Source organism: Aquila chrysaetos, chromosome 18 (genome assembly GCF_900496995.4).
Source record: "Aquila chrysaetos chrysaetos chromosome 18, bAquChr1.4, whole genome shotgun sequence".
NCBI lineage: Eukaryota > Metazoa > Chordata > Aves > Accipitriformes > Accipitridae > Aquila > Aquila chrysaetos.
The window spans coordinates 25706716-25721093 of NC_044021.1; the positions used below are offsets into that span (position 1 = coordinate 25706716).

The 14378-nt window shown below is 42.7% G+C and overlaps 1 protein-coding gene across 1 annotated transcript; it reads left to right on the plus strand.

Annotated features, from left to right (window-relative positions):
- The first annotated feature begins 65 nt into the window (after positions 1-65).
- Positions 66-10145, plus strand: RBFA (ribosome binding factor A). The gene is made up of 7 exons (XM_030042078.2): positions 66-225; positions 643-685; positions 1327-1503; positions 4052-4164; positions 5357-5441; positions 7644-7720; positions 9414-10145. Exons 1-7 carry the CDS (start codon positions 113-115, stop codon positions 9796-9798), a joined length of 993 nt encoding a protein of 330 aa, XP_029897938.1. The 5' UTR covers positions 66-112; the 3' UTR covers positions 9799-10145.
- Positions 10146-14378: the final 4233 nt, after the last annotated feature.

The following is a 14378-nucleotide window of genomic DNA, read 5'->3' on the forward strand; positions in this document are numbered from 1 at the left end:
CTTCCCTCCCCGGGGCCTCCCGCCGGAGGCCGCCGCTCCGCGAGGGGGAGCCCGCACCGCCGCCGCTGCCGGCGAGCTCCGGGCCGGGCCGGGCCGGGCGGCTGCGGCCGGTATGTGGAGCGGGCGGGCGGCGGCGGCGGTGCCGCGGTGGTGGCGGGCGTTGCGCAGCTCCGCCGCCCTGAGCGGTTCCAGGAACCTGCTGAGGAAAATGCTCCGCAAAAAGAAGTAGGTGCGGGGCGGAGGGAGGGAGGGAGGGCCGGGGGTGGTTTGTGTGAGAGGATTGGGTTTGTGTGAGAGGATTTGGCGGGTCTCGGGGAGCTCCCGTGCTGCCGGTAGCGTCGGGGAGAGCCACCCGCCCCGGGGCGGCCTTGGAGCAGCAACCCCGGTGCCCCGTGGGGCTGCGCTGACGGTGCTTCTGTCTTGGGCCACGTTACAGCGATCTCTGAGGAAAGCGTGGGGTTGTTCTTCCACCCGGCCCGGCCCGCCATGCAGCCGCGGGTGGGGAGAACGGCGTGGGGGGGGTGTGACACACGGGTGTCGTCGAGTGCCTTCGGGCGGGCGGCCTTCTCCTGGCACGGGGAAGCCCGTTGTTTCTCTGAGCTGCTGAAAGGTAAAGCTGATTTCCTTTTCTCTTCCCAAAAGAAAGAAGTTTTGGTACGAGAGCCCGACCCTGGGATCTAAAATGGTAAGTGGAAGCTTTTAAGGCGTTGCGTTTATCCGCGCCGTGAGGAGCAAGCCTGGGCTTCTGCCGTTGTGTCCCAATTTTGGGAAAAGCGTTTTCTATTTTGTGAATGAACACTAGGGCTCCAGTTTCACTACGACACGCCAGGATTGCTGTGGAGAGAAGCCCTTCGGCTCCCCGTGGCCGTTTCCCTCTTCTGTGCTGATCTTTCGCCTGCGCCAGCAGCAACACCAACACTCTCTTGCACGCTCTTGAAGCCACAGCAGAGAACTGATCCAGGTTAAAACTTCTGGATACCAGCTCAGTTTTACAGAAAACAAGTTTTCCTGTTTGTTTTTCAAACAAGCAATGCTTTTCAGTTAATACGTGCCATGTTTTAGAAAACAGATTTATTGAGCTATATAGCTTGGTACAAAATAATGAAGAAACTAAGAAACCTTGACTGTAATACATGAAGGTCAAAGATTTAGTGAACAGAAATACTCTTTATGGAAACACCTGATACATAAGACCTATATAAAGCCATCGCAGCTGCAATAATGGCATTCTGAGAGTGTACTTAGTAGAGTGCACAAGACTGTATATAATTGCCTAATACAAGTTTGTAACTACTGATTAATGTGTTGTTTTTTTTTTTTTTAAAGATGTATAAACAAACCAAGTTGGCCTCTGTAATGAAAGATGACCAGACAAAAACTAGGAAAGAAGATAACATACGCTGCAGAGTCTTGAATAGTCTCATTCATAAAGCTGTGACAGAGATGATGGCTACCTCTGAAGTTAATCAAGAACTTTATGATCTCAAGCTGGAAATCTGCAAGGCAAGTGCCAAAGCTACAGCTCGTGTTGAGCCGCTTTGACTACACCTTGAGGTCAGCATGGCGTGCCAGAGGAGCTCCCCTGGGTGTTGTGATGTGTGTGTGCAGGAGGAGTTTTACTGCATTGCTTCTGATGTGGCAGGGCACAGCAAGGTCTGGATTCACCTTGCGCGCTAGGAGAACTTTGCCACTGTTGTACCTGGCTTAGTAGACCTTTGCCACTATGATGCAAATGCAACTTAGGCCAACTAAATGGTGATTCTCCTGGTATGACTTTTTTTCTGTTACTCAGACATGTATTATTTGCCTTGCCCTTTCAGAAGGAGCCTGGTTTTACCAATGTAAGTGTATCTTTCCAAGAGTCTTTTCTTCGTGCAGCTGTGTGAGAGTTGATACCTCCTTGTGTCCCTCACCGGCGTCATTACACAAGTAGAAGACCTAAGTGGGGCATGAGCTTAGTTCGAAAAAAAAAGGCAAGCCGAAGAAAATGACATTGGCAAGCAAGGTTCCAGAAAGAATCGGAATTTGTACCTAACTGTAGCTAGTGTTGTCATAGTTCACGGGTTTGAAAGGGATGTTAAAGTTCTGGTTCAGGAACTAAGTCAGTCTCCACATTCTTGTTTGTTGTCTGTAGTTTTTTCTTCTACATTTGCTGTTTTGCCAAGATTAAATGATACCCATGTTTGGCTTAAAAGCTTGATGGACTTAGTTTTGTTAGTTAGAAGCATGGAAAAATACTTGCACCTCATAGCTGCATCTGGGACAAGGGGTTTGGCATTTATGGTTCAAACAGACGTTTTTGCCAGCTGAATTCATTCTGTCTTTAAGCAAGTGATTAAAATTACATGGGCAAGATGAATTGGCTCTAAATGTGCAGTAGCCTTCATATAGTATTTTTGTCTCTCTCAGGCTTTGAGGATTGCTCGTCTAACTCAGATGGCATGTCTGCACATAAAAATACTGGCTGGTGTAGGCAAGCCACAGCACTTTCAGGAGGCATTGCTGTAAATGAAACAACTTATAACGTGAGAGAGGGAAAGAAACAGCCTTCTTCCAAATGTAGTACAGCTTTTACTATAACTGCGTAGTGCTTAGTGTTTGTGCTGCACTGGGACGTGGCTGAGACTCGGTCCTGATTTACTCTTGAGCCGATTCTGGTCTGATACCATTACTTCCGTTATCAAAAGAAATCTTCTAGCAGGCTTTCTGAAATCCATCAGAATTTGTTTTTTTCGGTATCAGAAGTTAAAATTACATAATAGTAATACAGATAAGAATCTTGCTTCAGGACTGATACATCAAACTTTTATCCGCTCAATGATATTATTCATGTGATGATGAAGAAATGGCTTGTGTTAGATAGGGTTGTTATGTGCTTACATCTGACTCAGTGTGGGAGATGGGGAGGGTTGATCCTGCAGTAGAAACAGCCGTTTAATGATCACGGTGGGCTTTTTTATAGAGTGGTGGGTTTCCTGAGGGAGGAGTTAGTTAGGGGTGGAAAAAATCAGTATCTGCTTTGGTTGTTGGGGACAGTCCATTCTGCCCTAGGAAAGAGTAGCACTGTCAACAGCAGACTGTGATGCAGTTTTCACTCCTGGGAATACTCTGATGGAGTTGTCTTTTCCTGCTGGTGTATGTAGACACCTATTTGTTTGAAGAGTTGGTTTCTGGACTAGGGGATCTCTGAACTGTGCCTTCCAATGGGTAGTTTATGCTTTCTCCTCCCTCTGCTCCTTCCTTCGGTTGAGCCAGATCGGTTATTAGAAGTTTGCCGAGTGTGCTCTCATAGTGAGAACCTGTTCTATAAGAGGCTGCTGGATGCAATGAATGACAGTTACAGAAATCTTTCAGAATCCAATTTGTGTTCCAGAAGTTTATTCTTCAGGAAGATTGTCAGTCTCTCTCCTGTGTGTTTTGGCCCCTGCACACCATGCGTTTTCAATTGCATGCATGACAGCTATGAATCGTAGCTTGTTAGTGAGCTAGGGGTTCAGGCACTGGAGGCTGCCAGCAGGCTTTAGAACTGGAGAGACTCTTACATTGCAGTGGCATGGAGGGCGTCCTCTTTTCTGTCAATATCAAAACCAAACACTGGGTGACAACAAACCGGGCAGTGTCACAAGTCCTTCTGCAGCGGAAACTTACACTTTCAACTGTATTCCAAAACAGCATGCCATAAATTGTCATTCTGCACTGTTGGTGGTGGTAGCACCGTTGCATTGACTAAATGTAGCACTGTCAGTAACGTTGCAGTTGTTGACAGACTTCTCCTCCATTTAATCTCGGTTGAAGGGGAGATTAGGGAGTGATTTGCCTAAAAAAAAAAAGTTCTTTCAGGTACTGACTGTAAATCTTACTTGGTGTTAAACTCTACCTCTATAAAGGCACCATGTAATTACAGTTCTTAAGAGCAGAGATGGAAGAGGTTCTCCTAAGAATTTACATATCCAGTTTGGATCACTGTATGCTTATTCATGAATTAGAGACTTTGTTGTGTAAGAAGTGTGTGTATATCTACAATTTAAAAGAAACGTTTGTCTTTTTGCAGGTGTCCCTGGCATCAAACTTTTCAGCCTGTCGTGTGTACTGGAATCCTGCTGCCACTACGGAGAAAGAAAGTTACGTTGAAAGCGTACTGCAGAAGAGTGCTCCGCGTATACGGTACTGCTATGGGATAAACAGACCACTTCATACATTCATAGCCATGTACCATTCCATGTGCCATTTCTTAAGTGTTCCTAACAATCTATATCTGACCTGTTAGGATGCTTTAGTTTTTTAGATGTTTGGAGTCAGAGCATCTCCTGTGATGAGCCTCCCAGGGAAGGATGGCTGCATCAGACCAGCTGTGTATTCTCCTGCTGGAGCACAGCTGCCTTATTTGGCTTCTGTGCTTTCCTAGGATTGGACTGGGCTGGGCAGAAAGAAAGAGGAGTCTGGATGAAGTTTCACTTCATTTTACTAGTGGTGGTGGACAGGACATGCTGTGCACGACAGTAGGCCAGAATATGATGCTGCACAAGAGGACTGGCAATTACAAGTTTCTCCTTACAGATTCACTGAGCAGTTCTGATCGCTATGGACAATTTGGATCTCCAGAAGGGATGACTGATGTTACAGAAATCCTTTGCGATACTGACACCAAAAAATAAATGTCGGGATGCTACTGTGTATTGTAATGCTTTTACCCATTTTTGGCAGAGGGTCTAGTGAGTTTTCAGGATATCGCAGAGATTTTTGTCTCTCCCTCTTTCCTTGGCTTACCCTCTGCTATCCAGCCAGTGTGTTGGAAGATCAGGACTTCACCCCATGGGGAAGGCAGCATTGAAGCATACTTGTAGGGCCATCTCCTTTCCCCCCGTTTCCCTAGGCTGTGTAATTCCTGCTCCAGCACAGTCCTCTCTTCTACTCCCAACAGTTTCCACTCTTTGACAAGGAATGTTGCTGGCTGGGAAGAAGACGAGCGGAGCCCTGTCAGTCCTTCCTGCAGCTCGCATGTAGGACTAGTTGCCTTGCCCTGCTGTAAGGTCTCTGTCCCCCACTGCTCTCACCCCTACAGTGGGGATAAGGAAGCCAAATGAAGTGGGGAAAGACCTGCGCCAGCCTGTGCATGTAGGAGACAAATACTCAGTGGGATCTGCAGCTAGTAGTTTTTGTATGTTACACGTTTGGAGTTGGGATTCTGCAGTGATGTATTGCTTAGCACTAGCCTGAATGGATACCCATCAGACTGTAAGTTTTGCAAACCATTATCTTTAGATTTGCAGTACTGCTGGAATTAATTTAATATATTTTATCTGTACTGGAGGTGCTGTATTGTTACTCATACTGGTGAATGCTGTATTTTTGCCAGGTATCTTCTGACGAGTCAGCAGATTCTAGGAAATGTACCTCCAATAGTATTTTTAAAAGACAAAGAAGCTGCAGCTGTAAAAGAGGTATTTGTAATCTTTGACTCAGTGTACAAATATAATGATATGCAAACATGGTGACTTAGTATAACATAATGCTTAGGAACATGGAGAGAATGATCATTCAATTGCTCTACCAATCTACATTAAAAATCAGTCTTTGTCTATACCCTTTCCTCTTCACCTTCCAAAGCTTTTTAGCAAAGAATCTTGAGTAGGACTGATACTTATATACAAGGTAAAAGAATTCTTGTAGGTATTGCCTCATGAACTTTTTCTGATGTTACTGTTAAAATTTCTGAAGCGAAGTGTTCAAAGCAGCTTGTAGGCCAGATCATTAGGCCAAAAAAGAAACCCTAAAAAAATGAAATTATGATTTTTAAGGAATAATATAGGGTAGGCAGTTGTCTGTTGCCTGGTATACACATTATAGAAATGAGGTCTGAGAAGCTGTCTTCCACATTTTAAATGTTATGTTTTTTTTTAAATTCCATTGAATCTAATCAGTGATTTTTAATTTTTTTTTTTACCCCAATCTTTTTCCATCTGTGAATTGTTAAAATGTTTCTAGGGAAGTGCAGATCTTTGCATAGAGGATGTGAGCTCACTCATACTATTTTTTTTTTTAAATTTTTAAAATCATCTTTACTATTTCACATTTTTTGTCAAGGTGTTGATAGTTTTAACTAGTTGAAATATTGCTAGAATAATGATGTTTTCTAGGAATTTGCTGTCATTAGGACTGCAAAGTGAGATCTTTTCAATAGTAAGATATTCAGAAGAGAAGGGTGACACTGAGTGGAATTTCCTGAAAAACGTCTCCTCAAGCTGTTGATGCTGTTGATGCGAATGTGAAGAACATTAGTTGAAAAGAGCACGTTCGCATTTCTGTGCCCTGAAGTGTCTTGTTCTTAGATGTGTTACTGTTACAACCAATTACTGTTGGTGACTTACAGGTTTGTGCAGTGTGTATTAGCAGAGCTGGAAGGGATAACAAAAACTTCAGATTCTTTAGAAGTGCAGTGAACTGCTTGAACTTTCTGTGGTCAGAAAAATTCTGAGTTTCATGCCAATATACTGATCCACAGTGCAAATGTTTTTCACCTGCATTAGCATTAACAAAAAGCACAAGAATAGAAATGAACTAAACACTTCTGGAAGCCGTTTATATTCATTATTATGCTCCCCCTAATTGACACAAGGAATTCTGCACAACAAGTAACAAGTGATTATGGAAGCACTTTGTCATTACTGTTACTATTATTAACATACCTAGATGGAGCTACAAATATCTACTCCTGCAGGTCCTGCCTTTCAGGTCTGTTACTGTGGAACCTGTTCCATTTATCACTGTTTCTCAAACTTTGTTAAATGACCACTTACTCTTTTTGAAGAAGAAAACCCCTGGACTACCTTACCTTCAAGTTCAGTGCTTAGGCACCAAGAAAGTTAACCGCACAAGACAAGAAAAACCCTCCCTGTATAGCTTCTGTCAGTGAATGGCACTGGGAAGCACTTAGGTGGATCATCTTTTCACACTTTGCAGATCATCAGATTTATGTAATCCACAGATTTGAATAACAGGGCTTGAAATAACGTAGCTGAACCTAATTTTTAAGTATTGGAAGACAGGGAAGGACCATCCAATTCAGCTCCTAGAATATGCTGAATTAGAAGGGAAGTAACGTAAAGAAAAGTAGGAATGAAAGTTTCAAATGAGATAAAGTTTTCACAATTAGGTACAGTCTATAAGCACTGAATATACTAGTTCTGTAGCATTTACTGGTTAGGTGCCATGTTAAAAGGGAGTTGGGAACTCAATATTTACATGTAATAGAAATACAAACTTGCAGAAAAGGGGAAGAAGTGAAAAAAAACTCAGTGCAAGGATGTTATGAAAAAGGATTTGCAAGACATAAGACCAAATAAAACAAAAATTATATATGTCACACAGTCCCTAGCCAACTGTTCAGAATGTACATGAGGCAAAAAACTTTGTAGGAATCCCTGGATCAGGTACGCTATTTGACACAAACTTCCCAGGCAACAAGTATAAGCAGTTCCATGTAAATGGAGGAAAAGGCTATTTTGAAATGGTTTTGCTAAATATTCCAAACATGTAGAAAATAAAATATTTGCCATTAGGTACTTGTCTGTTTCTTGCGTAGGTGTCAACAAAGTAAATTTAATACGGGACCTTTAACATGTATTGTCTTCATATGTTAACAGATTGAGGAATTATTGTCAATTGCTGATTTTGGACCTCCGGAAGAAGAAGAGGAAACATTATCTCAAAATGAGTCTAGGTGGGTTTTTTGAATTGGAATTGTACAAGTGTCCATCTCTGTTGGCGCACTTAAATTGGGTATTATTTGACATGACGGAAAGTATATTTTAGTTAGATGTGTACGTTGTTGTTATCTCAGAGTTCAGCAAATGGCGTTACAAGGAAATAGGAAGTAGAAGAGAGAGACTTTTTGGAAGACCTTACCGAAAAGGCATCTCAACTTTTAAAGAGATCAGTTGGGCCCTTTTATCAACAGAAGAGGCTACAGAATAGCCTAGGACCAAACTAATATGTAATCATCCCAGAAATTAAGTGTAGAGGATGACATTTTATTTTGTGGCTTAAGCTTTCTTTACTAAAGTTACACCCATTTATTAAAATTAAGGGATAATATTTCTTAGTATATATGCTCTGGTTTACTTTCATATTTTAGTGCAGACACATTTTCGTAGGCTATTTTGTTGTTGGTTCTTGTGCACAAGTACCTTGCTGCAGACCACAGGTTTGCAAATATGGAAAGTCTATTTTTTATATATGTGGACCTCTGTTAAGCTGTGGAGAATGACTGAATTGTCACTTGTAACAGCATAGTGTATACGCTTTCAGAGGCAACTAACCCATAAGGTGATACCAGAACACAATCTTAGAAGTCAGCTGTGTTTGATGCCTGTACTCTGAGTGACATAGTCATCAGACTTGTCACGTGCAGACCCAATACTTGTTCTGGTATTAATATCTTTACTTTTATGAGGGAAATATTTTTAGGATTTCTAAGAATTCAAGACTCAATGTGTTTGTGATAATTAAATTAAAAAAAACTCTTTGCGGCAGTAATATTTGTTTCTTGCTGGTAACTTTCTCATGAGGATAAAAGCTCTACATTTACCAGTACTCCTCTATTTGGCCACTTTTTTTCCTGGTATAAGTTTGGTTTGTTATACACGAGTTACAAGTTTACTGACGGATCTCCCTAAGTTAACAAAAAGTAAGTCAATTTAGCATTCTTCTCTGAGGGATTTTTGGCTATTGAGGGATAGGACTGAACAGTCTATTGGAATAATGATTCTGTGGACTGGATGCTTTCAAAGCCAACAGCCTCGCACTTGTGGGCTGCAGTCTGTTGGTGGAAATGCCTTCTGTGCCTTAACGTCTCACAGGACGGTCATCAGGTGCAAGTCAGAGATAGCTTCTTGGGGGAAATCATTGTTGTGACAGACTTTCCCACAGGGCACCTAACCTCTTCCTCTGTTTGTGTCTTGTGGAAATACTTAAGTCCAGCTTGAGGTGCCATATACAGCCACTCGTACGTCTGTCTGACGTGTTTTGGGCACAGGCTGCTGCTTCTCACTTCTTGGAAGAGCTGGGAGAAGTCTAACTTCCTTGGGGCTCCCAGGTCCAGTGCTCACGCTGTTACCTATGCACAGCTTTTCCCAGAAACAAGCAGTTTTATCTGGAATGTAGTTGCTTCATTGGTTTCCTCCCATTAAATCTGTTGACACGCTGGCAGGCTTATGCACAGCTTGTCCTTGGACACATAGTCTGGTGATATCTCTTCCTTCTTAACATAGGGAGCAGAACGCGGAACACAGTGCATTAATAAAGTCAAACTGAAAACTCCAGTTTATTTCTGTGTTACTCAAGTTGTCACAGTTAGCATTGCCCCTTAAAATATACACGGGGAAAAAAACCCACATTTGTTTTCCTTTCCACAGTGAACTGTTGTCTTCAGCAACTCAATCTTCAGATTCACCCATGCGGTCTAATCTTTTTGGTATTGATCATGAACTGCTGAATAAGCAGATAATGGACTACAAAAGACTGAAAGTGTCAAGAGATACAGGAAGCATTGCCTGGACAGAAGAGCAGGAGCAGCAGCTTTCTAAGATTCAAAAGAAAATGAAAAAGAAAAAAACAAGGAATCCTCCTGATGATGACATTATACCACAGAAATACTTACTGGACGAAGCTGATGACTGGGATGATAACACTGAATCAGTCTTGGACTATGAGCTGGAGGATGAATTACAGGAAGAGGTAGATGAATTGGAGGCGGATGATGGCAAAACTCTAAGTCAGCCTATGGATAAACTGAAATGAAGTGAAAAAGCCACTCCCTTTAAAGTGGAGGCTGCCAATAGCAAAAAAAAAAAGACTGCCATAGATACTGAAAGATTAGTTTTGTACAGCCTGTTTACCACTTCCTCTTTTGAACTAATAGGTTTGCCACATGTGGGGAGGTTTGCTAGCACAAAGTATGTAAGATAAACAAAAATGCTATTTGTGACATTCTGTTAAGCAGCTTTCAAGCTGCTGCAGTTGTAGGACTTTCAACCAGAGAGCAGTTTTGTAATAACAAAATATACATAGTGTAGCACTGAGTTAAAACTTCTTGCAGTTCTGTCAATTATTTCCAATAAAATTATGGTGTCTGTGTTGAAATAAAATGTCTTCTTTTTTTTGAGTGATCTGGATAAAAATAATCACAAAGTGATGGCGTCTGTTATTCTAACGTCAGGAAGGAAGAGGGAAGCAAAATAACGACAGTGGCGTTCAAAGAGCAGCCTTCAGCGCACAAAGACCAGGACAGGGTATTCTCTAGAGGACCTAGTCTAATGGGGGAACTCTTTCCACAAGAAGGTGAAACTCACTGAAATTATGGCCAATAAAGTTACAACCCTGAAAGAAAATAGATTTATTTATTTATTTTAATATTTAGAAATTTACAGTTGTGCAGGCGGAACTGCAGTCAGAAAAGAATAGAGAACTGCTCATCTGTTGGGTAAAATTGGGTAAAGCATTGACCATGACTGAAAAAAATGTATTAAAAACTCAAAGGCAGAGACAAAGCAGCAGGGAAGAATGCCCCGGTAACGTTTGAGATTTGGAAATGGATGGTGAATCGTATAAAAAGTGAGAATAAAGCTTTCTGGCTCAAAGCAAGTAAAAAATAATAGCATGAGTGTATAAAGTCAGAAGGGCTGAAGCTTCAAAATAAGTTAAAACTAACAAGGTAGTAAAAAGGAATTCTACCAGACATAAGGAACGTTTAATTCCATTAGTTAATGGGGAAGTAAAGAAAGGCAATGCAGGGGAGGTTGGACTACAGTATGTTGCTCTAGTTTTTCAAAAAGATTTAAAAGACAGCGAGTATAAGCTCCAGAATATAAAAGACAGTCTAAAGGATTTTTAGGTTGAAGAGAGGAGTTCAGGTCAGCAAAGAACACCGAAATTCACTGTAGGTTATTTAATAATCCCCTTGAAGCATATTCTGAAGATTGATTGCCTGTAAAAATACGGAGAGGATATGGGCTACGAATGTCCATAGGCTATTCTATAAGCTGTTCAGAGCTTGTATTGAATAAGGGTCAGGATCTAATACAGGTATCTGTCACTTTTATTAGGGTACGTACCGAAGCTGTAGCTCACATTAGTACTTGCCTAACTTGAAGTAGGTGAATAATCCCACAAATTTCAGTGTGCCTTGTTGGGGCTTTCCAGGAGTTCTTCCTAAATTCCACAGGACAGACACACTTTGAAGTAGATGCTTTAGTTTGTTTTCCAGTGAGTGAAGGTATTTACCATATCAGAAACTGTTAATTTGCAGTATCACTGTCAATCAAAGCTAACCATGATTTTGTTGCAACTTGGCAACAAAGCTCTTAACTTTCTGAATGAACGACAGTAACCTGTTAATTGGTACTTGCTAAATGAAGCCACCGACTACTAGTGTTTCCATCTTTAGTTTCTGCTATATGTGGGACTGTCCTGCCTCTACTGTAAGGTCAAAAAAAGAAAAAAAACCCCAACACCCAAACAACCTACATAGGAGACTTTTGAAAGAACAAAGAGAACAAAGTTGATTACCTCTGCTGCTTGTTTAGTTTGGGCATCTATAAGCTAGGTTTGCAGTTCATAGATGAGATTTCATCTAAAACCAACCAAAACCATTCTCACTGTCAGCCCTGATACCTTCGCTCCCTTGTTAAGCGAGGGAGGGCAGTTGACCTCTTCTGCTTGCCACAGCTAACGTCACAGAAACCAGGCTCTGTTCAAGAAGAGAGATGGCCCAGCGCTTAACGCAGGGCGTCCAGAGATGGGACAGCCGTTCTGAACCTGGTGATGAGGAAAACGAAGCAAACCCAACCAGCTTTAGAAGAGATGGATATCTTAAAGCAGGACGGACTGGAAGGAAGAAGTGGCCCAGGGGATATCTGGAGAACGGCACCAGAGTAGGGGGGTGGGAGCAGCTCCCCAGCCTCCCCCCTTGGCAGCGCTCTGCCCCAGCCTCGCTGGCGTCCCGGGGAAGCGCGGGGTGGGCAGCTTTCTCTGCTGTGCTACCCGTGTAATAGTAACCTCAAGGCTTTTATAGCTGCAAAAGGCAATACATGAATGTTAGGCTCTATCTGAGCAATATGAACTATAACCGCTTGCAGAATGCCTTGATTTAGTTTTTATGTATTCTTTAACCACAGATGAGGAAGGAACTTCTGGGGCCTTCAGACCCGGTCCCCTACCTTTAATGGCAGCCACTTGCTGCAGTCCTGTCTTCAGCTGTTAATCCTCATTAGGAATACGCAGCTGGGAGTAATTGTTATTTAACATTGGCAGAATCAGACCTGCCGCTGAATTTAAGCAATTTGTGCCCCTGTGAGCATGGGCTACACCACTCGTGTTTGAATCAATGGGATTAGTCACTGACAGTTTTAAAAAGCACAAGAGCTTTCATTGCTTCCCATCACTGTCAATCCAAACCTTCCCAAACACCCTGGGACCCCACAAGTGTATTGTTCAGATCTAAGTTTCAGACCAAAAGTAAAGAAATACCTCCGTTATCCCTCCAGTCTGGTTATTTTCCTGAAGACCTGGTCCTATAAGGTGCTAATTTTGAAGGGGACATGAGGGCATATAGTTCCTCTGCTTCATTTTAGCCAACCAGTCTGATATCGCTGACCCCTCTAAGACCTTGCCATGAAAATGTTTAAGCATTTTGCGTCTTTCCAAAACAGAAGCGTCTCTCCAGCGGAGTTGCTGAGTAACACTGCTGTGCTGCAGACAGGTTGACAGCGAGAAGTTTACTAACCCTCTCCAAAACATATGACTCAGGGAGGGCGACAGTCTCCTTACTCATATGAGTCAGAAAAGCCACTGACAAAAATGGCATCATGCCAGGGAAATTAGAAAACCAAGATGCACATCCCATCGAAATCTTATTTTCTGTCCAATGAATTACTTATTTGTCATGAAAGCCAATCTACCCTTAAGCCTTACTTGCATACGTAAAGCCAAGAAATGTAGAATAAAAGCTTGGCAAGGAGAAAGAAATTAGTATATTGCGCAATGCTTTGCCATTTTGTCTTATATCTAACTCTCTAAGAGGATAAGTGAAGACAAAAAGGCTTAAAGATTTCAAAGCGCTATAGAATGTGCCCTATCACACCAGAAGAAAATCTTCATTAACAAGGAATAATGAGTTGCACACATGTTTTTCTTGCACTCAATCACTGCTGAGAGCACATTGCTGCGCTGCACTCATTTGTACTTTAAAATCTGCTATGGTGAAAGACCAGTCATCCTAAACACCTAACCAACAAAGCATCACACTTCAAACTGTAAAAATAAAAATGCAGAAAGGTTTGTCTATTGTAGTAATTACTTCTGACTTTTTTTGGTAGGATGTTCTTCAGGTAGTCCATCTTACCTGGTGGGCTTTGCTCAAACTTACTGGAAAACAAATTCTAATGGAGAACACTTGTAGTTAATTTCAGTTAATTACTCTCTCTTTGGCTCCAAGGAATAGGTAAGGAAAGCAAGAGAGAGAAAACAAAGCCATGGGAATGGGCATAGGAAAATGGCAGTGTGTTGGGGTTTAACCCCAGCCGGCAGCTCAGCCTCACGCAGCCGCTCGCTCACTCTGCCCCCGGCAGGATGGGGGAGAGGATCAGAAGGGTAAAAGTGAGAAGACTCGTGGGTTGAGATAAAGACAGTTTAATAGGTGACGCAAAACCTGCACATGCAAGCAAAGCGAAACAAGGAATTCATTCCCCACTTCCCATGGGCAGGCAGGTGTTCAGCCATCTCCAGGACAGCAGGGCTCCATCACGCCTAAAGGTGACTTGGGAAGACAAACACCATCACTCTGAATGTCCCCCCCCTTCCTCCTTCTTCCCCCAGCTTTACATGCTGAGCATGACGTCTTATGGTCTGGAACGTCCCTTGGGTCAGTCGGGGTCAGCTGTCCCGGCTGTGTCCCCTCCCGACTCCTTGTGCCCCCCCAGCCTCCTCGCTGGTGGGGTGGGGGGAGAGGCAGAAAAGCCCTTGGCTCTGGGTAAGCACTGCTCAGCAGTAACCAAAACCTCCCTGTGTTATCAACACTGCTTCCAGCACAAATCCAAAACGTAGCCCCATGCCAGCTACTGTGAAGAAAATTAACTCCATCCCGGCCAAACCCAGCACACAGTGCTACAGCAGATGTGTTGAGATTGGTGGCGTCTCGTAAAGTAGACAAGTTCTGCGACTGGGATCTATGGGCTTCCAGATTCAGCAAGTTACCAGGGACAACCTGGCATCGTTTCAAGTGATGATTATTTTATTCTGCAGGTTCAAGCAATATTTGTAGCCTTTTGTTGAACCACCTGCAGTTGCAGGATTTACACACTTTCTGTTATTGGTGGTGTGTA

Bases quoted from the DNA above. Each gene is read 5' to 3' on its own strand.
- RBFA (XM_030042078.2), top strand. From the start codon at position 113: ATGTGGAGCGGGCGGGCGGCGGCGGCGGTGCCGCGGTGGTGGCGGGCG. The intron at 226-642 runs GTAGGTGCGGGG...TCTTCCCAAAAG, and splicing joins AAAATGCTCCGCAAAAAGAA to AAAGAAGTTTTGGTACGAGA. The intron at 1,504-4,051 runs GCAAGTGCCAAA...GTCTTTTTGCAG, and splicing joins TCAAGCTGGAAATCTGCAAG to GTGTCCCTGGCATCAAACTT.